Below are 15,512 nucleotides of genomic sequence, written 5' to 3' on the forward strand. Positions count from 1 at the left end.
CAGAAGTGGGGATTTCATCCCCTCCCCTGAGATAAGGGGACGAGCCGACCGCAAACTTTATAGGGCGCCGCCGCCCTCCACCAGTATACGGAGAATGGAGGTGGAAAAGTTAATCAAGTGGCTAGCCGAGAGCCAGCAACAGCTGCTGCAACAATTTGACAGCCAGCAACAGCAGCTGATCCGGGAGTTGGGGGCCCAAAACCGTGAGCAACAACAGCAATGCCTGCAGCAGCTCGCGGCCCTTTGGCCAACCCCAGTGGGCCTACAGGACCCCCGGATCCAGTTGTGCCCGTACGCCTGACTAAGATGGGGCCGGACGATGACCCCGAGACATTAATTACTTTTGAGAGGCTAGCCTCTGCGGCTAAGAGGGCCACTTTGTTGGCGCCGTACCTAACAGGCCCGGCCCAAGCCAGGGCACTTCCTGTGGCCGCAGGCCATGAATATGCGCGACTGAAGGCTGCAATTCTCGATGCCCTGGAAATGACCCCTGAGACGTTCTGGAGGCGACTCCGCGGGAAGACGTACCCGCCGGGAGCCCACCCAGAGTGGTCGCCCAGCAGGTGAGGGAGGCGTGCGGCGGCTACAGCCAGAACAGCGTACGGGGGCTGAGATAGCAGAACAAGTGGCGCTCGAGCACTTTGTGCAAATCCTTCTGGCACGCAGCAGGACTTGGGTCCTGCACCACCGATCGACTACGCTGAGCCAGGCCGTGGCTTTGATGGAGGACTTTCTGGTGGCTGAGACCCCTGTAGGACCAGGACCCCGTCCTACGACCATCGCGCCGGTCCAGTCTCGTGAAGAGAAGGCCCGGGGTCAGAGGAGCAAGCCCCAACCTGCCCTAAGACCCTCAGATGGCCAGGACGTCGGCCTGGCCCGATGAAGGCCCCGGAGAGAACGGGGCCGGCCGCTAGATGCCCCCATCGGAAGGAGATTCCACTGCCGAGGTGCCAGCCCCAGCACCTACTGCGCCGGACCAGCCCCGACAACCTGAACTCGGCCCGTTTCACCTGTGGCCGCCTCAGACACCTCCGTCGAGAGTGCCCGATGATAGACTGCAGCTTCGAGCAGGTCTGCTTGGGGGAGGCCCGGGCCCGTAAACAACCCTCGGGTAAACTGACTGTCCCCGTTACAGTGAATGGAGCCCCCGCCTCTGCCCTCATTGATTCGGGGTGTGGGCAGACGCTTGTCTGCCAGGGCCTCGTCCCCCAGCCTAAACCGTCACTAGGGTTCATTCAACTCCAGTGTATCCACGGGGATGTGCGATCTTACCCCAAGACCACGGTGACCCTGACTGTAAAGGGAGAAACCCAGACCCTGATGGCTGGGCTAGCCCTGAAGTTGGCGTACCCAGTCATCTGGGGCTCCTGCAGACGACGACTGACAGGACCTCCCATGCAGGGGCCGCCCTTGAAGGGGAACCTGTGGAAGAAGTGGACCAAGGCCTGGAGGACCCCGACGGGGAGGACCAGTCTGCTGGCCCCTCCAAAGCCAGACTGGCCAGAGGGTGGTGAAGCACTGGAATGGGTTCCCTAGGGAGGTGGTGGAATCTCCTTCCTTAGAGATTTTTAAGGTCAGGCTGGCACAAGACGAGGGGGTTTTTGGGGGGAGGAGAGGTTATAGGACCCGTCCTTTTCCCATACCTCTCCCCATTTCCTCACAACTCATCACCTGCCTTTCGGTTTTGCTCTTGATTTCGAAATCAGCCGTGCAACGCCTCACCCGGCAAAACAGTGCCTGCCTTCCCCCCCCCCCCCCCCCGCAACACACGGCGCGCCTCCCCCCCACACACCGCCCCCCCCCAACCCCTGGAGATATAACCAGTCCCCACCCCGACCCCCAGCCAGCCATTCTCCCAAAGCTCCTGGTCCCGATACAGGAGACAAAGGGCGTCACGGTGCTGCCGACACTTGTGATTTTACCATCGGCCTTGTGACAGTTGTTGCTTTTCTTAAAGCCCCAGCTTCTGGACTCCTGGGATTGTAAGGATCTGGGCTCTCATTAAAAGCAAGTTTCTAACCCTCTGGACGGCAGAGTGAAGCTCAGAATGTGACACCCCCCAGAGGGCTTCGAGACCGCAAGGAACCCAACGTTGCAATCTCACTATCTTCTTCAAGCCACTCATGATTTTCGAGGGCCTGTCTCAATGCTTCAAGGATTGGGGCAGCAAGGCTGGAGTTAATATTACGTGTATTATGGTAGTGCTTAGCCTGGGACTGGGTCCCCATTGTACCAGAAAGATGGCCCCCGGCAAACAGGAGACAGTCCAAGGAGGAATCTGCCGACAGATCCCGGCAGCTCAGTTCCCACCCAGGACCGTAGCTCAGGACGTTGCGTGAGACTAGACACGTTCACTACATCAGTTCTCTCGTTACAGCTCTGCCAGCCAAGTGGCGATGGGGAGAGATGCTGACAGGCCAAGGCTGACACCCAGACACGAGCGCTGCCGGCCCCTCTCTGACGGTGCGTTGGCAGCACTTCGGCCCCATCCAGCTCTAAAGCACTTCATGGACATTCACAGCCCGCATGGCTCCAGCTGCTGAGAAAGGAGCTACCAGCAGCCCCATTTTACTGCTGTGGAAACTGAGGCACAGAGGGATTCAGTGCCAGAGCTGAGACTTGAACCTGGATTTTCCCTGTGCCAGTGTAGTCCCTGAACCACTCGGGCACCTGTGCCACAGAGCTGCTGCCAGCTGGGCTGTGCCACACAGATCTAAGGAGGCATCAAAGATAACAGCAGATACAGGAGCTCAAACTACCCCTGGTAGCCCAGAGCCCATCGCACCAGCAGGACAGCGCCTGCCACCAACGGGAGCTGAGTTGGAACATGCAGTGCAGGATCCAGCCCCCAGCTGGGGACCCATGTGCCAACTTGGGCACCTGAAATCTGGCCCCATAATCCACATCAAGGCTCCTAAAATAGCTGGCCTGGCTGGCTGGTTATGCCCAGATTCTGCAGGATCTGGGAATGCTCGTTATTAAGTGAATTATGGTAGCGACTATCAGCCCTGACTAAAATTGAGGCCCTATTGTGCCAGGTTCTGCACAGACCCACAGCGAGAGACGGCACCTGCCCCAAAGGGCTCCCAGTCTCAACTGACAAAACTCAAGTGGGGAAACTGAGGCACGGAGCAGGGAAGCGACTTGCCAAATCAGTGGAAAGAACCCAGGTGTTCTGACTCCCACGCCAACACTCTGCCGACTAGATGGCGCTGCCTGCCTATGAATCACAGCCTCTTTGTAAGTCAGGCTTCTCATTTCAGGAGCCTAAGTCTGGATTGAAAACCAGACCCCCCCCAGAGCTCTGGGAAGGTGGGTGGGCACAGACCCAGGGCAGCACTGATGTCTCCCTCTCCCTCCCTCCTTCCACAGAGGGCAGCTGGACTGGCAGGGCCAAGCAGGGCAAGGAATGCTCCATTTTATTAATCACTTGGCACAACATGGACAGAAATATTTCTGAAAACGAGGCTTCTCTGCTGGCATCACAGGCGTGGCACACCTCCCCCCCCCCCCCAGGACATAGGATGCACAGAGGGGCGGGGCACTGAGCACCCAACAGGATCCAGCCCTTTGTACAGCCAGCCACTTAGACAAGAACTCACGACCAACACCCCTCCCCCAGCTGTGGGGATAGAACCCAGGAGTCCGGGTCCCCAGACTCCCCTGCTCTAGCCGCTAGACCCCACTCCCCTCCCACTGCTAGGATAGAACCCAGGAGTCCTAGGTTTGCTTTTTGCCCTGAAGGCATCTAAAGCCAGACAAATGCTCCTTTAAGTGAAAGACATAAGAACATAAGAACGGCCCTACTGGGTCAGATCAAAGGTCCATCTAGCCCAGTATCCTATCTGCCGACAGTGGCCAATGCCAGGTGCCCCAGAGGGAATGAACAGAACAGGTAATCACCAAGTGATCCATCCCCTGTCGCCCATTCCAAGCTTCTGGCAAACAGAGGCTAGGGACACCATCCCTGCCCATCCTGGCTAATAGCCAACGATGGACCTGTCCTCCATGAATGTATCTAGTTCTCTTTTGAACCTTGTTATGGTCTTGGCCTTCACCACATCCTCTGGCAAAGAGTTCCACAGGTTGACTGTGCGTTGTGTGAAGAAATACTTCCTTTTGTTTGTTTTAAACCTGCTGCCTATTAATTTCATTTGGTGACCCCTAGTTCTTGTGTTATGAGAAGTAGTAAACAACACTTCCTTATCTACTTTCTCTACACCAGTCATGATTTTATAGACCTCAATCATATCTCCCCTTAGCTGTCTCTAAGCTGAAAAGTCCCAGTCTTATTAATCTCTCCTCATACGGAAGCCGAAGACTTTGAAGACTCCAAAGCAAAGGACCCCGACCCACATTCTAAGCCGCCCCCTCCCCAACCAGCCTCCTCTGAACCCTGGGACACCAGGCACCCAGCTCCTGATGCTGCAGCTCCCAGCTCCGAGGTGGATCCCACGCTCCAGCACCACCCACAGCCCAAAGGGGATGCGACTGAGGATGCATCAGTGGCCAGTGGGGGTGGGGAAGGTCACCCTGGAACTTCCCCTGCCCCCAAGGATCAGATCAAGTCTGGATGAAGCTTGGAGGGGGGGCTTACTGGACCCAGGACGACCTGTGACAGGAACAGCTGGGAAGGGGGGGTGGAGGCTTTGGGGCATCTCCACCTGGGATGCGCTGACACTGCAGGCCGGGGTAGACCCAGGAGCAGCGCCAGGGTTTTTCCCGCCCTAGGCAGGGGTCCTTCCGCGCTCCTGGTCTTCGGCGGCAAGTCTGCGGCTGGGGGTCCTGCCGCGGTCCTGGTCTTCGGGGCACTTCGGCGGCGCAAATGGCGGCCCCCGAAGGCCCCGCCGCAGAGTCGCCACCAAAGCCCCGGAGTGCGGAAGGACCCCCCGCCGCAGAATTGCCGCCAAGTGCAGCAAAATGCCGCCCCCCAAATCCTGCTGCCCTAGGCGATCACCTAGGTCGCCTAAATGGAAGCGCCGGCCCTGGGTAGACCTGGCCTTGTCTCCAATGGGGGCAGGATCAGGCCCAGAGGGGGGTAGAGCCAGGACACATGCAGGCAATTGCATCCAGCCTTCTGCACTGTCATTAACCACTCAGGACTCCTCTTTGGAACGTTCACATTCAGTGAGTAATTTGGCAGGCTGCTAGGGAACGTGAGCGAGAGAAGAAAAGAGACATTTATAGCTTGGCCAGACCAGAATGGGGTTTCCTTGGACAAAGCAAAGACAGCTCCCTAACCTAGGGACCTTCTCCCAACCACGTTTCAAAGGTCTGTCACAAACAATGGAACTATGCAGAGCTGCGTGCAGGCTCGGGCAGATGGCCCTGCCGTGGATCTGCTCCGTTCCCATGGGGAGAGGGGGAGCGCAGCTGCTGCTCCTGGAGCCCAAAGTCAAGTGACTTGTCCACATCCAAACAGCTGGTCAGTCGCTAATTGCAGTGCAGAACGGCGACAGCACACACACAGGAAGGCTCCTGCAAGCCCCACCGTTCAGCACATGTACAACCAGTCAGGCCAAAGCCATGGAGCACATCGCATCGGAGATAACCCAGCCCAATGGGACCTTGGGCATCTAATACTGGAGACAGCCCCTAGAAGACAGGGAGGTGAGGGGGAAGATGCTGCACCAGGGGACTTGCCTCCAACCCTGAGATCAGGCCAAAAGAGAGCAGCCCAAAAGCAAAGGGGGTCAGCACACGACCTCATGGTAGAGGATTTTATTAGTCAGTTCAAGCAAGAGCTTGGCTAGGCCAGGACACAGACATGCAGAGGACATGCCTCCAGGGGAGGGGGGGATGCATTTACTGCAAGATTTTTCCACACACTGCCCCACCCAGACAAAGTCAAGGGAGCCAGTTGGACTTAGCAGAGTCTCAGTGGAGCATGGCTTCACCTCCTCACGAATACTGCGTCTGAGCAGGATGTGTGACAACACACAGCAGAGACCGGAAAAGCCACATAGTCCAGCCCGGTCCAAGTGGGAGGGAGTCAGACAGCACCGTGGAGTCAGACAGCACCGGGGCAATCCCAGGGGCTCGTTCCTGGAGCGGGAATGCACTGTGCTCTCCAGCAGGTCAGCCCATCCCTCTCTCCAGAGGCTCCATAATCCTGCTGGCCCAGGCCCCACCATCCTCTCCTGGCGTGCTGCCAGCCAGTGCAAGGGCTCCATCTTCCTGCCTCTCGCGCTACCAATTCAAAACACCACAAGGTGAAACCCATCCTCTCAGTACCAAGCTTGCGTGCCTGACACTGGCCTCAAACCCCTGCACTGCTCATGCAACACTGCACCTTTCCCTGGCATGTCCTAGCCGAGCAGCTCAAAGCACTTTACTCTTAACTCAGCCTCACCGCCCTCTCGTACAGGTGGGGAAACTGAGGCACAGCAAAGGGAAGGGACTTGCTCAAGCTAGTTTCCCTTTGAGCCTCTTCCCCAGAAGGGCTGTGAGGATTAGTTAACGAGCAGTGCAAAGCCCCCCACCACCCTGAGAGAGCAGACAGCAGGTTACTCTATTTGCTGTTAACCCCCTGCATCATATCTGCAGCTCCCTTTGCCCAACACGCCTGGAGTTCTCCAAGGAGGGCAGTTGACTGCAGCCATGCCAGTGCATCCCCGACAGCCCCTTGGTGGTGACTTGCAGGTGACTTGCATCCTCCCTCCCCTGGAGGTGTGTAAAGGTGTGTTGGGAGGGGGGGTGTCCTTCCCCCACTCCAGGCCATGCTCCCCTCTCCCTCAATCCAGCTCGGGGGGCATGAAGTGCTGTCACTGCTGAGCTGCACGCAGGAGCCGCTCTTCATGCTTCTTCCGCATCCTCTCCTTGAAATCTTCCAGCTCCTTCCTCTGAGGCCCAGACAGAGGGGAAGGGTCAGGGTCAGTAAGCATTACTGTTCACCTGCTTCATGCCCCCATAGCACAGCCCCACAGGTACCATCTCCCTCCCAGGTCTCCTTAGAGCCAGATGCACAGCTGGTGGAGGCGTGAGAGATCCTGCTACCCTCTAGTGGTTAGAGGGTGACTCAAGAAATCAGCCCTGATGCTGCTGCAGCTAATGGAGCCAGGATAGCATTAATCTCTTACTGGTGGGGAAGGAAGGACACAGAGCCCCTCATGTTCGTCCCAAACCTCCAGGGGCTGGACAAGTTGCTTCTTCAAACCCCAGCTGAGTCCTGGGATGGGCTCAGACTGGGACAGCTACAGAGCACCTGGAGACACCAGATAACTCCCTGGTCGCGCACCACAGCTGGGGAAGGATCGAAGCAGCTGGGTCTTTGCCAGACGATGCTCTGAAGGCAATGGGGAGGAGAGCTCTATTCTTCTGCTCTGCCAGAGACAACCTATCCCAGCAAGGCCTTGCAGGTGATGGCACATGGCTGCGTGTCACCTAGGGGTGTAGATCCAACCCCCCAATGGCTGTTAATCCCAATGACCTGCAATGGGCAGGATAGCTGATGTCACGCGAGAGAGGGGCTCAGCAAAGCCTCCACAGCTGGGACATGTCCTCAGCAAGGTTCATGGGGGGGCAGTACACTCACCTGGTGGTCATCATCGGGTGGGTAGATCTCCCTCTGTGGAAACAGAAATGCAGGCACCTGTGAGGCTTACCAGCTAGGGGGGTGCCAGGGCCAGTCTTACCCAGCAGGGGAGCTAGTGCCATTACTGGCACAGATGACAAGGAGAAATGGATCCAACAGACCCTGCTGGGATGTCTGCCATCTCCACCCCCCTTAGCAACAGCTCCTAGGCAGGTCTCTCGCATATCAGAGGTGGGGAAGGAGCAGGGCATGGCAAACGAAGCCAGTGCAGCTGTTTGGTCAGCTCTAGAAAATGCCCTCTACAGACGTCACCTCCAACTCCTCCCCATGAGCTCTGACTGAACCCCTCCGTTGTTCTAACCACTAGCCCACACTACCCTCCTAGAGCTGGAAACAACCCGGGAATCCTCCCCTCACAGTACCTGCATGAATCACTAGCTTGCACTCTCCTCCCAGAGCAGAACACCATGCTCACCTTCCTTTTGATGACATATTCTTCGAAGTACTCTGCTTGGTTGGAGATCCAGAACATGGCAACAGGGAAGGACAAATACAGAACCATCTGCAGAGGAAGAGAGGAGAGGGGGAACATGTGGCCCAAATCAAGGGGAACACTGAATTGAGCTTAAACAAGGATGGCCTTGCATGAAATCCCAGGTACTACACAGCCCAATTAAGCAAAACTCCTGCAAAGCACATGGCAGTGATGAACTCAGTGCAGCTTCACTTCAGCTATGTCCACACTACAGACTCTAGGCCAGCATAGCTCCAAGCGTAGACGGAACATACAGCGACAGGACTTTTTCTGCTGGTGTTGGAACACCAACTCCCCAGACAACATTAGCTCTGCTGACAGAGGTGCTCTTCCATCGACATAGCTGCCTCTACATTGGGGGTTTTGTCGGCATAGCTCTGTCACTAGGGGCTATGGGTTTTTTCACATCCCTGACTGACATAGCTATGCCAGTGTAAGTTGTAAGTGCAGACCAGACCTTAGCTTTGATCAAGCCACATTAAAATGTATTGGTCCAGGAACTTTGTGTGCATGGGTCTTTTCTTTTAAAGTCTCTTCCTTTCCTCTGGGCCCATGCAATAACTAATGATAGCTTAGACATCTGCTTAGATGATCCTCACACGTGTCTGGACCAACAGCATTTTGCAAGGCTATTGCCAAAGCATTTTCCCCTTAGGAGGAAGGACCTGGCTGTATGTTTTTTATGGAGACATTTTATACACTTGCTGAACAGTGCCTTAACATTTCATGAGCTGAAAATGGAGCAAATTGAGAGAGCATGGGGGAATCCACGTAAACCTACTACCACCAAGCGAACCCACTGCAATGCCACCCAATCCTCGGGGCCATGATGGTGGAGTCCCACCCCTCTCCTACCACAAAGGCACACCACCTCTAGGGAAAAGGGGTGGGGTGGGAAGAATTCCTCCACCCTCCTGTTGAGCTGCCCAGTGTCTCAGGCCATGCTGGATCCTGCCACTCTACTAACGGGCTGCCCCATCTTCAAGGCTGCCGCTGAGTATTTGCTTTGACCCGCAGGCCTGTCTGCTGCTTCTCTGGGATACCCTCTCGTGGGGATTTTCCATTTTAATTTTTTAACCTCCTCCGTCCCCTGCCCCAGCAACAAGGGCAAGTAGCCAGCCCTGGACTCTCCTTCCCTTCAGAGGCTCTCAATGCGGGCCCCTTGGCTCCAACTAGTCAGGCCTTTCTATGGCACCCATCACCCTGGTACCAGGACACCCCAGCCAAGCACCAATGAGCCCCCCCCACTTGCCCCATCATGTTCCCTAAAGGGCTGCTCTGCCGCTACTACGACTGTAGCAGCCCCCCTCCCCCAGCCTCTCTGCGCCTCCCAGGGTCCGTTTCTGCCACTGACCCGAAACACCTCCAGCTTCACCCCCATCCTGTCTGCTAGGCCCCAGCTACTCTTCCGCCCGCCCTCTCTCAGGGCCTCACTGGCCGCTAGCTTCCGCTCTCCCACACCGCAACAAACGCGATGCTGATTGGTCAAGGAGCAGCATCAGCTTCGGTCATTGGTGAAGAACTCGTCGAGGAGGGGCCCACTCCCAGATTGCCGGAGTAAAGATGGCGTCTGGCCGGAAATGGCCCCTGAAGGTGGAGCTTCACCGGAAGTGCGGCCCTCTTAGCCAATAAGCGGTTTCCCCGCGAGATGGCCGCCCCCTGACACGGAGAGAGCGCGCCGCGCCGTTTGCGTCATCGCCGCGCGCCGCGCCGTTTGCGTCATCGCCGCGCGCCGGGGCCTGTCGGGGTGTGTGTGTGTGGGGCGCAGGGTCTGGTGTAGCCGCGATGCCGGAGCTGGAGGAGACGCCGGTGGCCGCCGGCGAGGGGAAGCCGGACCTCTTCTTCGTGAGTGCCCGGCCGTGTCATGTCCTCTCAGGCCACCGTAGCCTACAGCGCCCCCCTTCCCCTCGGCCTGGGCTCGCCCCGCCCTTGGGTTCCCTCTAACTCACCCCCTCGCTGCCCCCAGGCCCCCGTGGCCAGGGAGCCCCGCCCCCTTCCTCCCCATGGACCCAGAGCGCCCCCCCCCCCCCCCCCGACGTGCTGCCTCCCATAGACTCAGACCTGCCCCCTACCAGCCTGGGGCCCGTTGTCCGCCTCCCCACTGTGCGAGGAAGGGTTCGATCGGGCACACCCGGGCAGAGCTCTGGGTTTGCAAAGTTGGACCCTAGAAAACTCAGGGACCCTCAAGTGTACGTGCCTGTCATTGCCAGGTGCTGGAGCAACTCTTGTGCCATGATTCCTCGCCCAGGCCTCAGCCCTGGAGCTGTGGTGCAAGGGTCGGCCTTCGACATCTCAGCTTGGCTCTCTGTCTGGTTTTAATTGTACCTTCCAATACCAAGCTAGTGTGTGTGCAGTTCTGAGCAACTCTGCAATAACAACCAGTGTACAGGTACAGCCCTAGTTTTCCTGAGCAACCCTGTAGTGACAAGACAACATTTGCAAAGCCCTGGCCCTTCTAGGCAACCCTACAATAATAAACCAGTACGTTTACATCCCCAGCCCCATGTTAACAAAACAGGCTGCCAGCCTGGAGGAAGCAAACACTGAATGAGGAAACAGGTTGTAATAAACAGAGGAAAATGAGTTTTAAAAGTTTGGATTCCCTTGGTGGTTTCCCTACTAAACAGACTCTGAGTTTCAGAAGCGGTGCTGCTAGTGCCCGGTGGTTCCTGGGTATAAAGGAGGGGCCTGGGCTCTGCCTCTAACCCCTTCCCCTCCCACATGCAGGAGGAGGAGGATCTGCAGTACGAGGAAGAAATCCTGCGCAACCCCTTTTCTGTCAAGTGCTGGATCCGCTACATTGAGTTCAAGCAGAACGCCCCCCGGCATGTGCTGAACCTGATCTACGAGAGAGCCCTCAAGGAGCTGCCAGGCAGGTATGTGGCTGGGAGCGAAGACATGGGCATGTCTGTGTTGCAGTAAGAGGTGTGACAGCAGCATGTGTTGACACGCCGGAGCTAGCGAGCTTGATAACAATGGCAATGAAGCTAGTCACTCAAGTACGTACCCGGGCTTGTGGGCTCACTTGTACAACCCGTGCTGCTGTGTCTGTGCTGCTGTTATTCAAGCTCACTAGATCGAAGGTAGCTTCTCTGTTGACGCATTCTGCAGTCACACCTTTGATTGCAGTTGTAGACATACCCTTTAGGAGCTCACAACTATTGTGATCTCACGTGGGAAGCACTACAGAGGAGTGCAGGTGCACTGGATATGGGCAGCTCCCGGCTACCACATGCCTAGCCTCTCCCAGCGGGAGGCTCTGTGAGGGCCAGGACAGGAGCGCAGGCTACAGAAACCTCTGGTAGTGACAACTCCATGGTGTTTGCAGTTACAAGCTGTGGTACAACTACCTTAAGCAGCGCCGGAAGCAGGTGAAGAACAGGTGTGTGACTGACCCCGGCTATGAGGAGGTGAACAACTGCCATGAACGTGCCCTCGTCTTCATGCACAAGGTATGGGGAGGCCCGGGACAGATGAGCGGCAAAGCCGCTGGGCTTGATGGTGGTAGATGAAGGCTCCCTGGTGAGGGCAGGGTTGTTGGAGGCTTTCTGCATGGCTCTGTCCCCAACCATGGACAGCCCCTGCCCCAGGCTCTGGCCGCCCTTGTAGATCACCCAACCATGGACCCCTTGTGTCCTGGACCTCATCACCAACCATGAACTCCTCCCACACCTTAGACCCCTGCCTGCCTGCTCTGAGTCCCATGTGTCTCCAGAATGGGCATAGCCTGGGCTCCCGCAGGGCCAGCTCCCCCATGCCATCACTAGCCAGCTTGCATCGGCACTGACCAGGTCTCATTGTGCTCGGCTTGCTAATGGGCTGGGGGCCAGCAGGAAGCTGCCTTGGACCCAGCAAGCTCATTTTATGTAACCCCACTGGTGGCTGTCAGTCACTTCTGGCCTTGGGCTGGGTTGGAACCAGCAATTTCAAGGCACAAGGCTCTGTAGGGTTCTCTTGAGGATTCACCCCCAGGCCTTGTCTGCTCATTGCTCTGGCTAGAATGAAACAAACAGGAGGGGAAATCCAAATACCAGGTGAGGTACCCACGTTGTCGGGGACAGGGCTTCCCTCCTTAGGGAGAAGGGGGTTTTGTCTTTAGGGACAGCTATGCCATAGCATGGCAGTATAACCATGATGGGAGGAGTCGGGCCCTGCCCATGGTCCTGCTCTAGTAAGTAATCCTACCTCTTGAACTGGCAGATGCCTCGGATCTGGCTAGATTACTGCCAGTTCCTCATGGACCAGTGCCGGATCACCCGCACGCGCAGGACCTTTGACCGGGCGCTCCGGGCGCTGCCCATCACACAGCACCATCGCATCTGGCCCCTCTACCTGAAGTTTGTGCGCTTGTACCCCCTGCCCGAGACGGCTGTGCGAGTCTACCGCAGATACCTGAAGGTAAGGGCGCCAGCCTCCCTGATCTTTGCTGAGCTGCCCCTCTTTGAACAGTCTCCTCTGGGTTTGCCTGTCTCTGCATAGTGGATCCGCAACATTGGAACAAAGGCCTTGGAGCTTCTGCTCCTCATAGGGTCAAAATCCAGCCCTAACCCCGCCCACAGCTGCAGGGTGCATTGCAATGGAGGCAAACGGATTGGAGGGGATGGCTGAGTGACCTGCCTAGGGTTATGCAGGGAGGCTGAGCCAGAGCAAGGAATTGAACCTGTGTCTCCCGATCCCAGGTTAGCACCCAAACTTCTGCACTGTCCTTCCACTTGTCCCTGCCCCAGCTAGCTGTGGTACCTCAGGCAAATCACTTCCCCTCTCTGTGCCTCAGTTTCCCTTCACAGAGGGGGCCTAGTGAACTGTAAAGTGCTTGGAGATGGGGGGGAGCAGAGGGGGGCAGTGTTAACCTGCAAAAGCATGGGGGGGGGATTACCCGTTTAGCTGCCACGTGGACATCACTGGAAATGCTGTACTTATATCTGTGTAATGGTGATGTTAGTGTCTGTGCCAGAATCTCCCTGCTCTAGGGCTAGGGCCTTGTGAGGGGCAGGGGGTGCTGGGTTGCCTTTAGTCATAAGACTGCTAGACTGGGTCAGGCCTAGCTACAACTAACCTAGTATCCCATCTCCGACAGTGGCCTGAGCCAGCGCTCTGGGGGAGTGTACAGAACAGGGCAATTATGGAGTGATCCACCGCGGTCTACCACTCCCAGCTCCTGGTAGCCCATGGTTTAGGGTCACCACGAGCGTGGGGTTGCGTCCCGGACCATCTTGGCTAATAGCCACCAATGAACCTATCCTCCGTGAACTTTTTGGGAGCCCAGTTCCCTGGCTGGGATGATTTAGTTGTGGATTGGTCCTGCTTTGAGCAGAGGGTTGGACTAGATGACCTCCTGAGGTCCCTTCTAACCCTGATATTCTATGATTCTATGTTCATCCCCGTGGTGTGTGCTGCAGCTGAGCCCCGAGAACGCCGAGGAGTACATTGAATACCTGCGCTCCATTGACCGGCTGGACGAGGCTGCCCTCCGCCTTGCCACCGTGGTCAATGACGAGAGGTTCGTCTCAAAGGAGGGGAAATCCAACTACCAGGTGAGGTGCCCATGCTGCTAGGACGAGGCTTCCTTCCTGAGGGGGCAGCTGTGCCAGTCATCCACCCCACTGCTCATAGCTCCTCTTGCCCCCTCCCTTTAAGGATGGCTTGTGCCCCACCTCTTTGCTAGTCCCCCAGAGCACTGTCCCCACGCAGGGTCTCTCACATCCTGGAATGTGCCAGTTGGGGCAGCAGGAGTGAATAGTGGGGCTGGGCACCAGACCTCAGCCTGGAGCCTGGGCCCACAGTGTTAGGAAGTGGAGGGGATGGGCTAATTTGTGCAAACCAAGCCCAGGGCAGGAACTGGAGTAGCCATCATGGTGTGTGCTCCCACATGGGCACAGTAGTCGTGGGGGATGGGCTAGATGGGCCTCAGGGCCTGGGAGCACCTGGTGGGTGCTGAGTGGCCTTGTAGCCTTGCCCTGCTGCCTGATGTCTCATCTCCCCTCCAGCTGTGGCACGAGCTGTGTGACCTCATCTCCCAGAACCCTGACAAGGTGAAGTCCCTCAATGTTGGGGCCATCATTCGCGGAGGCCTGACCCGCTTCACCGACCAGCTGGGCAAGCTCTGGTGCTCCCTGGCCGACTACTACATCCGCAGTGGGCACTTTGAGAAGGTACCTTGGGGGGTGGGCGAGGCCAGCTCTGGGAGCTTGTAGGGATGGGCACTGTTTCATGCAGACTGCTCTGTGAGTGGCACTAGCTGCTGACAAAGGCTTTCCCATTGCGAGGGGCAGCTGGTGTTTAATCTGGTGGGCGCAGGGGTTAAAAATCCTGGGGAAGCAACAACCCAGGAGGTTGCATGGCTGGGTGCAGCGTGGGCCCCCAAAGGGTTAGTGAATCATGCGATGAGAGGACAGAGAAACCAGGTGTGGTGGAGTGGGAGAGAGAAGAAGGAAGTCTCCACCTGAGGCTTGGATCCAGGAGCTGCATGGGAGAAGGCGCTCTCTCCAGCAGCAGCCATAAGGGCCACACCGAAGCTGGTGCTGGGTGATTCATGGAGGGGAAGTTACGGGAGCCAGGGACGGTTGAGCTGAATCTAAGAGGGGTTTTGAAACAAGATGGGTGACGTTTGAACTGGATCCTGAAATGGGGGGAGGGGGCATGGGGAACTGGGAGGGAGGTGCTGTGGGAGGGTACTGCAAAGACCAGAGCAGTCTGGTGGGGGAGGAGGGAAAGGGAAGCAGGCTGGGGGAACTCCTCACAGCCCCCCTCCCCTGCCCCCCACGGAGCTTCCCTGGCTGCAGAGGGATGGTGGGGGGCAGGGGAGGGGGGGCTGTGAGGAGTTCCAGCCCAGCAGAGATGCAGGGTGTCTGAGTTCACCACCCCAATATGGAAAGCAGCTGGGCTTCCCTGCTCACTCAGGCACTGGGGTAGCTCCTGTTTGTCTAGCCAGTCTCATCTGGCAGGAGCCCAAAGCACATCTTTGGAGGGATCAGTGCCCTGGTTCTGGAGTGTGCCTGCCTCTGGGGTGGAATATGACAGGGGTTAAAGAGCGCACAGAACACTACGTGGTCACTGATGAGCCCGTGATGTGTTTCTCAGCTTTGAAGATATTAACCCCAGTGTCCAGGCCCAATCCCAATCCAGCGTGCTCCAGCTGACTCTCTGCATTCCCCCGAAGTTAGTTAGTGTCTCCTCTAACCAGGCAGTATTTCTAAGGCTCGTAGCGCCATAGCGTTGAATCCTCTCCCTTTGTGTGGTGTTGCCATGTGACTATTAAACAGTGTAGAAGAGGGGGATGTTGCTGCTAAACTGTTACTGTTGCTCAGTGCTTTTGTTGGAGCTCCAGTGTTATCAGCACTAGCAGGCAGTGCAGCCTGCTGATTCAAAGGCACTTGGCCAGGTTTATTGCCCTTCAGGCACAGTCCTAGCATCCCATAGGAGCTACAGGTACACTAACCTGTG

At 57.0% G+C, this 15,512-nt stretch overlaps 2 protein-coding genes across 2 annotated transcripts in view; one reads left to right on the forward strand and one right to left on the reverse strand.

Annotated features, from left to right (window-relative positions):
- Nucleotides 1–6,007: 6,007 nt before the first annotated feature.
- On the reverse strand, nt 6,008–9,515 carry LOC113408082 (protein PET100 homolog, mitochondrial). The gene is made up of 4 exons (XM_026660269.2): nt 9,424–9,515; nt 8,010–8,096; nt 7,535–7,567; nt 6,008–6,842 (listed from the first exon to the last, which is right to left on the reverse strand). The coding sequence occupies exons 1-4, from the start codon at nt 9,448–9,450 to the stop codon at nt 6,765–6,767; spliced, it is 225 nt and encodes a 74-aa protein (XP_026516054.1). The 5' UTR covers nt 9,451–9,515; the 3' UTR covers nt 6,008–6,764.
- A 260-nt stretch (nt 9,516–9,775) lies between these two features.
- Nucleotides 9,776–15,512, forward strand: part of XAB2 (XPA binding protein 2) — a 15,681-nt gene continuing 9,944 nt past the window's right edge. The window contains exons 1-6 of the mRNA XM_026660268.2: nt 9,776–9,914; nt 10,797–10,945; nt 11,398–11,521; nt 12,270–12,467; nt 13,469–13,603; nt 14,057–14,221. Of these exons, the coding sequence (XP_026516053.1) occupies nt 9,855–9,914; nt 10,797–10,945; nt 11,398–11,521; nt 12,270–12,467; nt 13,469–13,603; nt 14,057–14,221 (831 nt within the window). The 5' untranslated portion in view covers nt 9,776–9,854. The remainder of the gene's footprint in view (nt 9,915–10,796; nt 10,946–11,397; nt 11,522–12,269; nt 12,468–13,468; nt 13,604–14,056; nt 14,222–15,512) is intronic.

This window comes from Terrapene carolina, unplaced genomic scaffold (genome assembly GCF_002925995.2).
Source record: "Terrapene carolina triunguis isolate 2854851 unplaced genomic scaffold, T_m_triunguis-2.0 Scaffold746, whole genome shotgun sequence".
NCBI classification, from domain to species: domain Eukaryota; kingdom Metazoa; phylum Chordata; order Testudines; family Emydidae; genus Terrapene; species Terrapene triunguis.

Coding starts and splice junctions, on each gene's coding strand:
- LOC113408082 (XM_026660269.2), bottom strand. CDS start 9,450: ATGGGGGTGAAGCTGGAGGTGTTTCGG. Junction 7,568..8,009: donor AATATGTCATCAAAAGGAAG/GTGAGCATGGTG, acceptor CTGTTTCCACAG/AGGGAGATCTACCCACCCGA. Junction 6,843..7,534: donor CACCCGATGATGACCACCAG/GTGAGTGTACTG, acceptor TCTGGGCCTCAG/AGGAAGGAGCTGGAAGATTT.